General features: G+C 49.8%; 2 protein-coding genes and 1 long non-coding RNA gene across 3 annotated transcripts in view; all 3 read right to left on the reverse strand.

Annotated features, from left to right (window-relative positions):
• Positions 1-4,263, reverse strand: part of LOC144719583 (ribonuclease inhibitor-like) — a 12,015-nt gene extending 7,752 nt beyond the window's left edge. The window contains exons 1-2 of the mRNA XM_078595654.1: positions 3,825-4,263; positions 1,684-1,805 (exon numbers count right to left, since the gene is read on the reverse strand). Of these exons, the coding sequence (XP_078451780.1) occupies positions 1,684-1,805; positions 3,825-3,930 (228 nt within the window). The 5' untranslated portion in view covers positions 3,931-4,263. The remainder of the gene's footprint in view (positions 1-1,683; positions 1,806-3,824) is intronic.
• Positions 4,264-5,508: 1,245 nt separating this feature from the next.
• Positions 5,509-10,192, reverse strand: LOC144719663 (uncharacterized). The gene is made up of 4 exons (XM_078595801.1): positions 10,189-10,192; positions 8,638-8,818; positions 6,893-7,447; positions 5,509-5,614 (listed from the first exon to the last, which is right to left on the reverse strand). Exons 1-4 carry the CDS (start codon positions 10,190-10,192, stop codon positions 5,509-5,511), a joined length of 846 nt encoding a protein of 281 aa, XP_078451927.1.
• Positions 10,193-10,982: 790 nt separating this feature from the next.
• Positions 10,983-15,674, reverse strand: LOC144719585 (uncharacterized). The gene is made up of 3 exons (XR_013585619.1): positions 15,328-15,674; positions 13,500-13,599; positions 10,983-11,238 (listed from the first exon to the last, which is right to left on the reverse strand). It is a non-coding gene; the product is annotated as an uncharacterized LOC144719585 (long non-coding RNA).
• Positions 15,675-16,812: the final 1,138 nt, after the last annotated feature.

Consider the following 16,812-nt stretch of genomic DNA (forward strand, 5'->3'; position numbering starts at 1 on the left):
GTGGTCAGAATGCAAACAAAACATACTCTTCTTCTTGGTTATTTCGGTAAAGTCACGTAGAAGGGGAGTAATAAAATAATAAAAATAAAACAATAAAATAATTCTCGCGACGTTTCGGCCACAACGCAAGCAGCCGTCCTCGGGTGAAGACCAGGTCTGTCGGGGAGACAGCGTCTGAACGTCTGAATGACGCTGTCTCCCCGACAGACCTGGTCTTCACCTGAGGACGGCTGCTTGCGTTGTGGCCGAAACGTCGTGAGAATTATTTTATTATGTTTTATATTTATTATTTTATTACTTCCCTTCTACGTGACTTTACCGAAAGAACCAAGAAGATGAATCCCTGCAGTCACGAAAGCTTTAAATCGAAAAACATACTCTGATAATATATGGCATTGCCTTTGAAACTGATTGGTCCACACCAGAGACAGCTTTCTTTTGAGCCTCGTCTCAAAACGGCACTGGCAAAGGAGGTCCCATGATGTAGCTGCTCAGCCCGAGCTCTCATTACTCTGATAGTGTTTGTTGCCAGAAAAAAGGGGAAAACCTATTCTCACTTACTACTGCTGCTGTGCAAAACACTAATTGGGCCGAAGTTGGGGCACTAGTCGTATATCTGACTGTTCGTATCATCCGTACCGTGTTCATCCAACACACTGCAGGTCACAACACTTTCTTTCTGGGGTCCTTTTCTCCCTCGCTGCTCCGCTTTGGAATTCCTGCCCATCGTCTCTTTCCCCGAGTTCGTATAACCTTGATCAATTCAAGACACGTTCTAACTTGCTGAGGTTCAGGGTCCAAGCTGTTAGTAATGGGCCACGTCAGGGCACTTGAGGTGGCACTGCCGAGTCCCAAGGTACAAGCCCTGTGGCTGTGCGTTTCTCTTTTCATGAGGCCCACGAGGGTCTCATTTAGGCTGTTCTGGTGCTGGGCCAGCACCAATGAGATATTTAACTCGCGTTCCATGGCCGGGGGTCTCTCTATTACCCAATTAGCACGGTGGGCTACGTACGGTGCGAAAGAATGTCGACATACGCACATACATAATAATGGCGGTCTCACTGCTGAGTGCGAGTCTGGATTCAAGCCACCCAAGGCTCATTCAGGTTCTCAAGGCGAGTGAGTCAATGGTCTCAACCTGCACATACACAAAACGTCAACATATAAATTCGTTTTTTGGCTTGGCAGATGTCAGCTCTGACATAAAATATTTGGTTTGTTGTAGGACAAACTATAGATCAAACTGTACAAGGGTGCACTGCCTATTGTGTTGATTAGATTCCCCGAAACACTCAATTACAAATTGTCCAAGCACCCTGAGGAAAGTCCAGAAACTCAGTGGAGGCTTTCCCTCGTTTAGTCCTATCTTGTTTTTTTTTATTATTACGTTCAACTACGTAGAATATGACGTCTATCGTCATTGTTTCTGAGTGCAAACCGATTCGCTTGCCGACGCGACTGCAAGCGTGTGCGCTGCCGAGTCGGTGACCCACCTACGGGTGAGGAGCGGCCAACGATCGGACCAGATCACCCGCAGAAGCCACACGTGAGCACGGTCAATACTCAATCCCTGGGAGATCCACGCACGGATAACCGTGGGTTCGGTGGTAGCCGTTTTGCACGCACCTCACTCCCCAGTCTCCTCACCCCCCAGTCTCCTCACCCCCCAGTCTCCTCACGTACCTGTCTCCTCAAGCGGTCCCTTGTGGACCCGGCTCCGCCGTTCTCGCCACTCACGGTTTGCACCTGGAACCCGTTGCTCGCGGTGGCCGGGTCACGAGAGTCGGACCGCGCCGGTGAGGGCCCTGTGAAGCAGCGGCGCAACACGGTCGGAGGGAAGAGGGAGCCAAGAGGCCACGGTTGGCAGGGGGGGAAGGAAGGGCACAACCGTTAGGGGGCGAAACAATCCCAGCCAACCAAATACTAACGCCAGCTCTACTCCTAGTTGTAAGGCATGGAATAACACTGGTCAAAAAAAAAAAAACTTTTTTTCTGGCCTGGATTTTTGCAGACTAATTTCAGGGTGCTGATTCCAAATATGATCTCAGATTTGCTCTATCACTTCTAATTTTATGCTATCGGCATACCCCATTTTCATTGATTTTACCCGACATTAAGTGTCACTTATGATTGCAAGTTGTTGCGATTCAGTGACTGCTTTAGTGTTAAAATATGGTGCTGTATTTTTAGGATAGTGTGTTTATAATATAATTTTATTGTAGATATCCACATTTATTTATAATTTTTTCTTCTGCAGTTTTTATTGAAAATGCAATATTTGATTTCTCAAAAACCTGATGTGATAGACAAAAACTGATGCCAGATTTGGAATCAGCACCCCGAAATTACCTTAAAACCATTGGAATACCTTATGCCAGAAAAAGTGTGTTGACCAGTGTAATGTATCTATTCGTCAGTTTGTTTCTCACGTACCGTATATGTTCTATCGAACTGTACACAATTTATTATTCGACGTGTATGGGAAATATGCGCAATTTTGCCTGGTAAACTGATGGTCTGACAGAATAACTGTGTATGTATGTTGAACTTCTTTCACACCATACGTAAGCCAACCGTGCTAATCTTGTGTATGTATGTTGCACTTAGTTCGCACTGTACTTAGCCAACTGTGCTAATCGGCGGTGTGGGAAACACAGGCGGAACAAACAAGGCAGCTGGAAGAGATTCTTTAATCGTGACCACAAAAACTGATAAATCTGTGAATTTGAGGAGTGAGGAGGGTCAGATGACCTGATGCATGTCAACTAGGACCAGAGCGACGCGTTGATGCATCCACGAAAATCAACTCTTGCAGCAAATGATTCACGCATCAAATTTCTCCCCAAGGAATCAATCAGATTTAATGATACTATTTATATCTGAATCAGAATCACAATATTTATTTATACTCGAGGAATTCGATGAGCTATAAAGCTCATATGTACATGTTATGTATATTGCATTTTTTTTTACACCGGAGGTGCGAGGAAGGAAAACAAACTAAAGACAAAAAGCAGTTATGCCATTTATATAATTATATGTTAATGTACATACCAATATGGAACATGGCAAATGGGCAAGGTGACGTAGACAGAAACATTAAGTAGAATCATCTTCAATCGAATCTCTGTGACCCTGATGCCTACTTACCTCACTACTCTATCCGTAACTCTAGCCCCTTAACCCTAACCCTGACAAGTTAGCTAACCAAACCGTAGCCTTGCTCATAACTGTTGTCTGCTGGCCAAATTGCCCTGGGAAAAGAGATGCATAGCTCAATGGGCTTCACGAGGTGACTAAACTCACAGGGGATTATTGTGTCCGTTCGTCCGTCGTGCATCTAAAAATGGGAGAGGTGGGGCTGGGTGGAGAGGGGAGGGTGGGGAGGGGCTGGGTGGGGAGGGGAGGGTGGGGAGGGGCTGGGTGGGGAGGGGAGGGTGGGGAGGGGCTGGGTGGGGAGTGTGGGGCTGGGTGGGGAGGGTGGGGAGGGGCTGAGTGGGGAGGGTGGGGAGGGGCTGGTCACCCCGTGGTGCCCTTATAAAACTCAACGTTTAACCTACTCACGCCGGCTTGTGCCCGCCCTCACAGTCGGCCATATTTGCGGAATACACCACGCCGCCGTTGACCCTGGCCATTGACCGAGCAACCCAACGTTCCTACCAGCTCCCTCCGCAGGAATGTGTTTAACTTTACCCATAGCCCTCACTAATATGAGCGCCGACCCCTGACCTTCACCCAACCGTGGCACTATCTCCTGCATCTCACCTGGCTGCCATTTACGTTTTGTGCGCTTTCTTATTCAGTTGTGAGATAAACGAACCCACCTTGAAGTCCAACCAACGTCAGGATGGAGTCTTCGGAAGCGCTTGCCGCTGGGCCCACATCGTGTCGTCTCCGAGCACCCCCCCTACCTCTGCCGTAGCTCGACATTCCAGTAAATGACTGCTCCGTCGATGGAGCCCCGTGGTTCTCGACCGACGTCGGGGCTGCTCCACCATTGACGTCGCCGAACGGAGCCTCTGCTCGCCCCGAGGTGGTGTCCGCGAGTGCGAGCGCTGCTCGTGCCACGTCTGGGACGTGGCCCCTGCTCGTAGATGGGAACTCCGGTACTTCAGGGGAAGCCGGTGGGAATCGTGAGACCCCCACGGCGGCGCCGGCTTTAAAAACGAACCCCGGCCCAAACTCTTGTGATCGGGCAGATGGCCAAGTTCCTACAGAAGGAATTAAAACACGAACACGTGTAGCAAACGACTATAACCAAATCACCTGGCATGCTCCTGGTTTTATCAGATCTTGCAGGTGGACCAGGGTTGAGCCTGGATAGTGATTTGACCACCAAGCACTGTGCATAAAACATGGATTGTGGTCTATTGCGGAACTTAATTGCGTGCGGCAACAGCAGTGCAGTAAAATCAGTTGTCGTCCGATGCTCCTGTGGTCCCACGTCTACGCTCCCCATCTTCACCAAGCTGCACTGACCGGCGTGGTGACGTATGGTCAAATGACCCCCACGACCTGAACTTTTTTCGGGAGGCCTTCATCCATTGCAGGGCTGTGCCTTGACAGAGGTCAGAGGCCAAGGTGCAGCCCTGCAATTGCTTGGCCACACCACTTCTAGCGGAAGGGTCTCTACTAGAAGAAGCGCTGGACATATGTTTTGAAAGAGCTGGAACGTAGCCAAACTTAACTCAACCACACACAACCGGCCCATCGACTAACTATGATGTATCCATTCGTACTGTTGGGTGAACAGAGGCAGAATGATTTCAGACAAATACACACTGTTTCAACTGCCACGCTGGGAGATTGAACTGGCGAGCTGTGGATTGCAACCATTACACCACATCAGTATGGGTATAAGAAATTACTCGTTGATGACAGTCGTGCCAGCATAGCCTTTCGAAAGCAGGACAGAGTTTCCCCATCCAAACAGAATTAGAATATACTGGGGGGGAATCAAATGAGACTTCAAGCTCATTTTCACATATGTCCAGTAGAGGTGAGATAAGTCGAGCCACGGGACAACCACTGCTGACTGCCCACAAAGTGGTACTGATTTTCAATTAAATCCAGAGAGGTATAGGCTGAGCTGAGCCTCGTTTGGAATTTTAAGTCATGAACTAAGTGCTGTGTTATGACCACAGCACCAGCTGGCCTGATGAGGAGACATTACCACAATGGCAACAAGTCCATGTCTCCCTGCTTATGGCCATCTCCAGCATTAACTCAGCCAGCATTGTCTCTTGTAGTAATAGACTTTGTTGGTCGACGAGAAAATGTGGAATTTTTGTCAAGTGTAAATCTGTGTATTTTTTGTCATTCTCTCAGTCTTAGTGGACTAAAATAGCCAAACATGTGGTCAACCATCTCGTAACTATAACTTGACACATTTTCAGCGGCAGTGAATCGTCCATCAGATAATTTGCAGTGAAATCAGACGTCGTACTTTTCCCGGTGCTTTTACTTTTGTGCAGATATCTCGCGTGCCTGGCACGCGTCCCGTCGTCTTCAGAACTCGAGTCGCTCGGCTCCGGGTCCGGGGAGGGGGAGCACACGGTTCGCGAAATCCCCGAGAGGCCAGACAGGAGGGCGCGTGCCGGAGACAACGCGTGCACTGCGCGGAGGGTTTAGTGGAGATGTTGAGGGATAAATGCGATTGATGGAGGGGGTTAGTGAACGCATAACAAGACAATGACAAAGTAGAATTCTTGGTTCTTTCGGTAAAGTCACATAGAAGGGAAATAATAAAATAATAAAAAATAAAACATCATATAATACAATTCTCACGACGTTTCGGCCACAACGGCTGCTTGCGTTGTGGCCAAAACGTCGTGAGAATTTTATTATATTATGTTTTATTTATATTATTTTATTATTTCCCTTCTATGTGACTTTACCGAAAGAACCAAGAATATGAATCCCTGCAGTCACAAAAGCTTTAAATCGAAAAATGACAAAGTTCCCTGGTAATAGCGGTGACAGACAATGGGGGCAAGTGCTGTTAGCGAGTAGCTACTATGAGGGCCGGCACAGCGCACGAGGGGGTGGGTGGCCAGAACCGCGCCCGGCCGCCTTTGTCTCCCCAGTGGCGAGGTTTACACACCACACAAGGTACTCATTTGAGGCTGAGTCGACCTTGGGAAGGCCCAGGACCGATTCAGATAATCGTCACAGAATTGCGCAAAACAGTCGGTCAGATTATTTCAGGTAAGGCCCATTGAGCTTGTCAGCTCAATGTTTCAATGGTGGCTCGGCCACGCAGTATACTTAGTAAAGAATTGCATCCTCTGTAAATGAGTCGAGACTCAGTTGAGGTTCTTTTGAGTAAATAAATGATTTTTTGGAATTATTTTAATTGACATAATTAAACATTATTCGTATAATTGTTAAAAGTAATATTTTTAAAAAATCCAATCGACTAAACATCCAAAAATCTATTGAAAAGTCTCCAAAGAAATAAAACACCGAACGTGAATTAAATTGTGCGTTTGCGTTATACACGGTGGAATGTTCGTGTAACATTATTAATTACTCACCCTGCGCAGGAAACCTGCACTCCGAGTGAAGTTGATGACCACGTGCAGAGACGGATTGCACAGTCCCATCGCCACCATCTCCATCTTTGCCCATTCTCACCACATCACCATCGCCACTGTAACCACGGTCACGGCCACGACCAGCTGCGTCTCGATCCGCATCATCGCCGTTTTTAAAGTCCTCACTGTCCCCATCGAAAAACCCCACGCCTCCCTTGACCTCTCCACACCGTCCACTAAACTTGCCGTCTCTACTCACATCACTGGCATCTTCACTGCCACCACCATCAGTGGCATCATTATCGCTGAAATCAGCAGCAGTGGCAGCAGCAGCACCACCCGCAGCCCTCCTCCACCTTCTGCCGTGAACTTTGCGGCTCAAGTCATCGACGTGGCCACGAGCGCTCCTCGCCATCTTCTCGCGTCTCCTGCATTTCGGTTCAAAGCCGGCGTCCGGTTCAAAGCCGGCGTCCAAGTCAACGCCGCTCCTGCCTCCGGGTCTCGCGCGCTCCCTGCGACTCGACTCCACGCCCCTGGGTGACACGGGCACCTCCTCGACGCTCCTGTCCTCCTCGAAGCTTCCGCGGGGCCTCACGCGCCCCACCGCCGTGCGCTCAGTGTCCGTCACGGTCCTGCCCGCGTACAAGCAACGCCTGTCGTCGCGACCCAGCGAGTATCGGTCGGTCCACGAGGCTAGCTCGAAGCGGCTTCTGCTGTCGGCGGTGGACGCTTTGGCGAGGCCGTCTGGCCTCCTGGAGGCGGCGCGCCTGAGGAAGGGCCGGACCCCGTGGAGGTAGGGGGACCCGTCCCTGGTGAGCGCCGGGGGGAGGTGATGAGGGAGGGGGCACGAGGCCACGGAGTTCGTCTGGAAGGTGCAGCTCGGTTTGCCCAGACCCAGTACTGCACTGCACCTGTTTCGCAAAGAAAGATAAACTAATCCCAGATTCTCCCATCCCGTACGACAGGGACCTGTATTCCCAGAAGGCAATCGCTGTTGACAAATAAGGATCAAAGTCAAAACAGAGAACGAGTGTTCCTCATGAACTGACGATGGGCACTGGTTCTGAGCAGGTGGAATTGTTTTGCAAGAACGAGGATTTGTCTAACCAGGAGAAAACAACCACTGTTATATTTCGATTTAAAGCTTTCGTGACTGCAGGGATTTATCTTCTTGGTTCTTTCGGTACAGTCACGTAGAAGGGAAATAATAAAATAATAAAAATAAAACATAATAAAATATAATTGTATTTTATAATGTTAAATTTATTATTATTTAATTATTTCCCTTCTACGTGCCTTTACCGAAAGAACATAATAAAATACAATTGTATTTTATTATGTTTAATTTATTATTATTTTAGTATTTCCCTTCTATGTGACTTTACCGAAAGAACATAATAAAATACAATTGTATTTTATTATGTTTTATTTATTATTATTTTATTATTTCCCTTCTACGTAACTTTACCGAAAGAACCAAGAAGATGAACCACTGTTATCTTTAAACACCAACACTGACAAAGATCTCTTCAATACATTGTTGGGGCAAGTGCTTTTCGCGAGCACCTATGCAGGCTGGCACGGCACACGAGGTGGTGGGGGGAGGGTGGCCAACCCCACGCCCGGGCCGCCTTTGTCTCCCTAGTGGCGATGATTACTACACCGCATTTGAGGCCGAGTCGACAGACCACAGGCAAGGATACCCCGTGCAGCCTTTACAAACTATTGGGGCAAGCGCTGTTAGCGAGCACCTATGAAGACCAGAACGGCACACGAGGGGGTGGGTGGCCACCACCTCGCCCGGCCGCCTTTTTATCCTCAGCGGCGATGTATATACGCACCGCACCAGGTCGACTCAGCCATTTGAGGCTGAGTCGACCTAGGTGAAGCCCAGGAACCGGTTCAGAATATCGTCACTGGGTGTTGGTGAGCGGGAATCGAACTCGGGTCGCCAGGTTCGTAGCGCAGCATAACGCTAACCACCACACCACAGCTCCAACACCACACGCGCACAGACAGACAGACACACAGAGTGCAACCCCCCCCACCCACCACGCACACACGGAAACAGCGAGGGGGTGGCCCGGCAGTGGGCGCGCACCGAGCGCACGGAGTTCCTCCCTCGACGCCGGCGATGTGGAAGCGCCCCCCGGGCACGGCGGCCCCACCGCGCAGGGGCAACTCGCAGCAGCAGGAGACGCGGCCCGCGGGGAGCCCCCCAATGTGGAAGCTCAGACTCAGGGGCCGGTGGCAGCGGCGGCGGGAGCAGAACGCAAATGAGTCTGGGGAAGGGAATAGGGGGGGGGGGGCAACGCGATGAGAGCATCAGACTCGGAGCTTTTTCTAACCGCCGTTGGCCAAGAGAGTTCATTCTCCATGGCAGTGGTTTCTCAAAGTTGGTTTGGCGACTGTTAACCCCTCCCCCTCCCCCCCCGGTTGAATTTTTGAATTGTATTTCAACCTCAAAGCTGGCAACCCATGCGGTTTACTCCACATTCTTGTACAGGGACATTTAATTTGGAGGTCCATACGGCGTATAGCCGTTTCAATATGGACACGATTTTTTTTGTCTATTTGTTTGTGTGTTTCTCCCTTACGATGGAACTTTGTAGGATGAACATTGAGATTTATAAGGGCACGCGGTGACCAATACAGTTTGAATTGGTCTGCAATAAGGTAGGCACTGATAAGGGGTTGACAACGAAGTGGAGTGAACAAGTGATTGTAGGGCTGCAGCTTTACCTCTTAATTTTGTTTGTACCATGGCACTGTCGCATGCTTGACTTGACCTCTCACTTAGACTCGACACCTATCGATCTGACCTGATGAGCCTTCTCGTGCTACCCTCCAATCTGTCCGGTTATCCTTCAGATGCACACACACCACTTGGGTACTGCACTCAAATGCGCGTACACCTGTCACAACTCCTGCCTTGCCCCTGGGGACATTCCAATTCGCATGCAAGTCTGTTGACCGTTGACCAGAATGCAAGTGGACCCTTCAATTAGGTTGAACCGTACAAAAACAACAATAATAATACATGTACAGACCTTTATCAATTAGCGGGGCGGTGATGGCTGTGCACGTGGACGACAATCGAATTCAGCACTGTGGAGGAAGTGAAGATTGGGCGGTTCACACAAATGTTGTGAAATTTCCCTTCCAATGGGCGTCGAGGAGTTGCCGTAACCCTGGATCGCGAGAAGCCAATACAGGCGTGTCTCGCTTAACGAGTGAATTACGTTCCGGGATAACGTGTTAGAGGATCATCGTTTCCCCATCGACTCCGATTGTTAAAAGCTGAGCGACATTTCAGCCACAAAATGTTGCACTCTTGAACAACTTTTTTTTACCGTGAGAACTGCAAATTATGATTTTAAAATAAAGCAATAAAACATCAAATATTCCACCACACATGAAGAACCACGATGCTCGCTCTTCCTTCCGATATTAGGAAGCCACTGTCGCTATCCACTTTTGAATATTAATTGAAAACGTATTTTTTTAGAACTGCTTTTTGTGTTTAGTTTGTTGTCCTTCCCCCACACCTCCCATAAGCACGGCTGGCTACGTATGGTGCGAAAGAAGTTCAACAACATACATGCAAGGTGCCTGTTCTCAGTGTCTGCAATTAATTAGCCCCCCCCCTCACCCATTATCGTGCCACCATGAGGCCCCCCTCTCCCACACGTGGCCACACAGGAAAGCTGGTGAACAGCTGCGGGCCGCAGGACGAATTTGATTGGTCGGTCTCCGCTCACTAAACGAACAGTTAGCTCGTTTTTGCGAAACAAATTTCGTCTCAATTAAAATTGCTCGTTGTGGCGAATTCTCGTAGAAAGAACACTCGTTGAGCGAGACACGCCTGTACAGCAACAATGTGGACTCCCAACTACCCCGTCTGATTGGGATACAGTGTTTCCCCCTCGCGCGCGTGGGTTTAATCTGGGTTCTCGGGTTTCCTCCCACTTGTGTCGACACTCATTAATTGGCCGATAACACCTCAATATAAAGAGGATCGCAGAGCTTGGGCAATTCTTGGTGCCGGTTTACTGCGTGGCTGCCTTCCTTTAGACGATCTAACCCAAAAACCTATGTTATGAATAATATTGGTCGTGAAAGCCTACGTGTTAAACTGCCTTCCTGCTTTTCTGTGGTTCCGCATGCCTCTCTCTATGATAGTGAGCGACTACTGTGTGCGCGAGAAGCTGACATTGTTACATAATATCATTCCACTGCTGGATGATGGACTCCCACCCTGAATCCTGTATGTAAATATTCACCTCGGACTCCCCACTGCCTCAAAGGGGTTCTGTGCCTCACAGCCTGCTCCATTTTCACCTCTCAAACCCTCGCCTACGAGATTCTTTCAAACGCCACCTGCAACATCGCCACGTTGACCTAATGGCCCAACGACCCCCTAAGTAACACTCCACTCACCCCCAGCTCGGAGCATTCCCCGGTAGGCGCACACCACGCTGCCGCCCCACGGCTGCTGGTGAACGCGCACGTCCTGCACCTGTGAGCCCCGTGCCAGTGCAGACGGCCCCATCGCGGAGTTGGGCCCCACCGCGGAGCTGGGCCCCACAGCGGAGCTGGGCCCCGTCACGGAGCCGAGCCCCACAGCGGAGCCGAGCCCCATCGTGGGCCTGTGTCGCACGGTTAGCGGGGGCAGCCCGGAGCCCAGGAACACGGCCCTCACCTGGACCGTTAATTGTTCTTCGTTAATAATAGACGACAGGGGAGATGCAACACAATAAACACGGAACGTTGGGCCAACGTTGGGGTAACGTTGGTCCAACAGTTCCAACCACATGCCAACATTCCATGTTAACGTGGGTGTCATTGCTACACAGTACACATGCAATGTTACGCCAACGTATATGGAGAGAACACACATATGTAGCACGTCGATACGCATTTATAAATACATTCTTACACCCGCGTTAGTTGCGTTGGTGAAAAAAAGAGACCGGCAAAATAATGAGACTTAAGGCTGAGCAGAAAGACGACGTTAGAAGCGGCAAAGGGAGGCAACAGAGCCAGGAAGAAACAGAGAGGAAACTCAGGCAGATACCCACACAACTCACACACATGGAGACCAACAGACTCTTACAGAGACCCAGAGACTAACACCACACGGATACCAAAAGATTCCTACAGAGACCCAGAGACTCACACACACGGAGACCAGTAGACTTTTACAGAGACCCAGAGACTCACACACATGGAGAACAACAGACTTGTACAGAGACCCAGAGACTCACACACACGGAGACCAACAGACTCTTACAGAGACCCAGAGACTCACACACATGGAGACCAACATACTCTTACAGAGACCCAGAGACTAACACCACACGGATACCGAAAGATTCCTACAGAGACCCAGAGACTCACACACACGGAGACCAACAGACTCTTACAGAGACCCAGAGACTCACACACATGGAGACCAACATACTCTTACAGAGACCCAGAGACTAACACCACACGGATACCGAAAGATTCCTACAGAGACCCAGAGACTCACACACACGGAGACCAACAGACTTGTACAGAGACCCAGAGACTCACACACATGGAGACCAACAGACTTGTACAGAGACCCAGAGACTGACACCACACGGATACCAAAAGATTCCTACAGAGACCCAGAGACTCACACACACGGAGACCAACAGACTCTTACAGAGACTCACACACATGGAGAACAACAGACTTGTACAGAGACCCAGAGACTCACACACATGGAGACCAACAGACTTGTACAGAAACCCAGAGACTAACACCACACGGATAACAAAAGATTCCTACAGAGACCCAGAGACTCACACACACGGAGAACAACAGACTTGTACAGAGACCCAGAGACTCACACACATGGAGACCAACAGAATTGTACAGAGACCCAGAGACTAACACCACACGGATACCAAAAGATTCCTACAGAGACCCATAGACTCACACACACGGAGACCAACAGACTCTTACAGAGACCCAGAGACTCACACACACGGAGACCAACAGACTCTTACAGATACCCATAGACTCACACACACAGAGACCAACAGACTCTTACAGATACCCATAGACTCACACACACGGAGACCTATAGACTCATTGGAGACCACAGACGCACACCCATGGACACCAATCGACTCTATAGAGACCCACAGACTCACACAGATGGAGACCCATAGACGTACACGTACAGACACTCACACACCCACAATGTTACTACTCGCCTACGCTCCTTCGACGCCACGTGAATATCTTAATCACAGCCGTCATCACTATCACCATGCTCATCAGCAAATATAGATCACGTGACACTAGTCATGTGCTATGCATGTAAGTCCGTCAGTATCTGTAAGAGTATGTGGGCATCCGTGTGAGTGAGTCCCATGAGTATGTGTGAGAGTCTATACGTCTGTGTAAGGGGCCGTCCATAAATGACGTCACGCGATTTTGGACGATTTTTGACCCCCCCCCTTCGTCACACGGCGTCACAAAAAGTCAGACACGCCCTCAAATATGACGTCACAAAGCTCTGCCCCTACCCCCCAAAAAATAAAACATGCTTCAAATCGCTTTAAACTATTGTCATTGTAGTGCATATTTAATGTGGCTCTGCACTCTGATGTTGTAGGAGAAAACATTTATTAAAAAGTCTATTTAATTAAGTAGAAAGTGTTGCCTATATTTATTTAAAGTTGTGCATTTTGACGTGACGTCACATTTCTCACCCCCCCCCCTCGTCACACACAGTCACAAATGTCTGACCCCCCCCCTAGGTGCGTGACGTCATTTATGGACGGCCCCAAAGTGCATCATCGCGAGGGAGAACCGATTTTTATTGGACTTAGTTGAAGAAATGTTTGGTGTCAACTTTCGAATCGACACCTTCCAGACAGAGTGTGGCAGGGTGCCTGAGACCCCATCTCTGTCTCCCTTCGTCACCTCTGCCTTGTGAGTGGCGTGGCTGTGGAGGCCGAACTGGGCAGTGGCTCCATGCGGCCTCATGTCTTCATTAATAGCAGCGCGTGCCCTCTGCTCCTGGCTGTAAACATTACCACAAACACAAATCACCTGCGTTAGCTTTGCATGCCGGAGGGGCAAGTGTCATTGCAAATGGACACCTACAGCCCCTTTTGTCAATCCACTGCTGGATGAGGGTCTCCTCACCCCGCTGTGCATGTCGTGGATGCTATTTTGCCATACTTCACCACGCTGGTCAGTACGGGTCGGTGAAAGCTGGCAGCATAGATGTGGGGACACGTGCAGGAATAAACTAAAACTACAGCTATTTTATTGTACTAGGTGAGGCTCTCTGAGCTATATGGCTCTTTTTCGAAAGTGACCTGGCCACAACTTATAGCTCCAACGAAGTGGCTTATCGCGTGGAAATTTATAGCAGCCAAATACTCTGAACGCGCGTTTCTAAATGTGGAGGGGAAAACCAGAGGACCCGGAAAAAAACATCCACGCGACCACGGAGTGAGACGCCGCAAACTCCAAATATACAGCAGCAGGCGTCAGATTCGGGATCGAAGCCACAGCCTCCTGCATACCAGGCGATAAAGATAACATCTCCTAGTCACCGTGGCGAGTCTAATGCAACAATTGGTTTTGTTGCACAGGAAGCTGTTGCCCACAATACAGCCCTGCAGGAACTTACATTCCCTCCAACATCTGGCCGGGACTCAAACTTGAGTCGGCAATGATTCCCGTACTCGTCAAATGCAGAACCCGTGCCTCATCCGATGCACAATCCTCGTCTCATTCAACCCCCCCCCCACCCCGCCATTATTTGTAATGGCTTGGATAGCACATTCCACCACTTCCACGCAACAAATATATACAATGCAGTAATTATTTGAATTCCGCATATCCTAACAAAAACACGCTTTGTTACGCAACACAACATTTTACACACCAGTGCGAGTGACTTTTCAATTTAACAAACAAACCGTAAATGGCAGGCTGCAATCACCAAACACAATATAAGGCAACCTTTGAGGCTCACAACCAACGTGCCCTCCGAGCAATGTTTCCCAGCGGAACATATTTGAATAAGGAAACCACCTGGTCTTGTTTGTACTTCTCGGTGTCTCACGAGTTCACTGCTCGTCTTCAAAGGGCGACTCGGTCGGCAGGCTGGTGCAGTCCCATACGTGGTTCTCAACCGGGGGGGGGGGGGGGGTACGCGGACCCCTGGGGACACGTGGCAATGTCCCAACGGGGTACGCGAGGTGATTGATAAATTGCGTGAAATTACATGATACGTGAGAGTCATTGGTGAAAAATCACGTATGAATCTGCCAAGAAAAAATAACGACGATAACATTTAAATCCCATATGGTAACCTTAAACGATAAAAAAAGACCTTTCTAAACTCATTGATCGTAAACAACGGGGCTTCCAAGAGTAAGCAGCGAGCGCGAACAAATTACATCATGCAAGCAGAGTGTCTATTTATTCGCTTGCAGTTACGAGCGAGTTCGGATATACCTACACAAAATGGACGAATCGGTAAAAATATGGATGTTCATTAATTCATACATTTCTTTCTTTCTTTCTCAGAACCATGTTTGGCTCAGAACAAGTGGGCGTACTCGGTTGAAACTAAATTCAACCAAGGGGTAACAGTCGCCAAAACGAGGGTTGAGAACCACTTCCACGTGGCACGGTCACCGCTTATTGCGACACGGCACACGAGCCCTCTCTATTGCCACCGTTCGCCGAACACAATCGCAGCCCCGGCCACCGCCACCGCGTGTCCACATACCTGCTGGTAGAGCGGCCCCAGGTCTCCACCAAAACGTCGCAACTTTGGCACAGCTGCGGCCAAACATGTTCCTGTCTCCCAGGTCACATCTCCCAAATGGAAGCGCAGCGTCGCAACCAGCCTCGCACAAAAGGAGCCTGACCGTCGCCTGCAACGAAAGTGGATATGCGCCACTCGCGTCACGCTGCCCGCTGCCGAGTGTTGAATTCCGACTCGGAGCTCGTGAATATTTCACCGACGCATTCGTTATTCAGTGGCGTTGTATTTTGCCACCGCCCGCCGACAACAATACATGACGACGCACCGGCCGCTCTCGCTGCGGGGGCCGGCGGGAGTGACTCGGGATGGCTGAAGGTCACGGAGGATTGAGCGAAGACGAAACCGTGTCCTCTTCTTCCATATCCACGACAAAGGTTATCTGTTGTGGATATGGAGGTGATTTAGCCATCCGGTTGCCTCTGTGGAAGCTTGGTGGGTGTCGGTGAAATTGCCGCCAATTCGGCGATGCAGGCGGCAGTGATCGATCTCGTGTTCCATGCTCTGCGAATCGGTGTGGGGGGGGGGGGGGGGCAGTGTGTGATCACGTGAGAAAGCTCTGTGAATCGGCAGTGCGGGGGGCAGCGCTGGATCACCTCATCCATGTTCTGGCTCTTTGGATCGCAGCAGTCACATTGCGGACTCTTCTTCATTTTCCATCATCGATGGAGGTGACCGCATCTGCCGTGCGCTGTTCTGCAATGATTTAGGGCTGACCACGGTGTCTTAAATAGGAGTTGAACCCCCGAGAGTTTTTGTATGTGTAGTGACTGACTTGGAGACACTAAGAGTAGGAGGCACTCTGTTTATTAACACGGCCTGACAGTTAACACTTTATAAATCGTCACTATTTGAACTACGGTTCCCAGTCAGGGCAGCTGCGTAGACTGCCTGACTGGCGACACCGAGATGGTGAAGACGGAGACAGCGGCGAAGACTCCAGCAGCACGACGGGGATCCCACTCCACACGACAGCCTCGAGGTCCCCTCCCGGGGCCCTTCTTTTACTGTCAGCGTGGCCTGGCTCCGCCCCCAGCCACGCCCCCTTCTGGAACCTACTAGCGGGTTCTCGGTGTGCCCCTTCCCGTAGATCCTTCCCTGGTCTATTACCTGGCCTGCTGTCAGTGAAGGCTGCTGTAGCTGCAGATCCCCTTCCCCGCCAGCAGCCAGCGCTATGCTGCGACGTGACCGATTCTATGTCACTACATACAAAGTCGGTAACGAGCTCCTCGTGTGCGGCGATGTTGCGCCACAATTCCTGCCACCCTTCAGGGAGGGAAAAGGATCTCGCGTTGAGAAGTCATCCTGGTCATTGGTCCCCCAGCGACAAGGGCGACTCTAAACTAAACTATATTTGATGTTTACCAGGTAAGGCCTACCGAGCTAAGTGGCTTTTTTTCAGAAGCGACCTGGCCACAAATGATAGCTCAACGAAGTGGCCTATCACGT

Source organism: Lampetra planeri, chromosome 6 (assembly GCF_965212315.1).
Source record: "Lampetra planeri chromosome 6, kcLamPlan1.2.h2, whole genome shotgun sequence".
NCBI classification, from domain to species: Eukaryota; Metazoa; Chordata; class Hyperoartia; order Petromyzontiformes; family Petromyzontidae; genus Lampetra; species Lampetra planeri.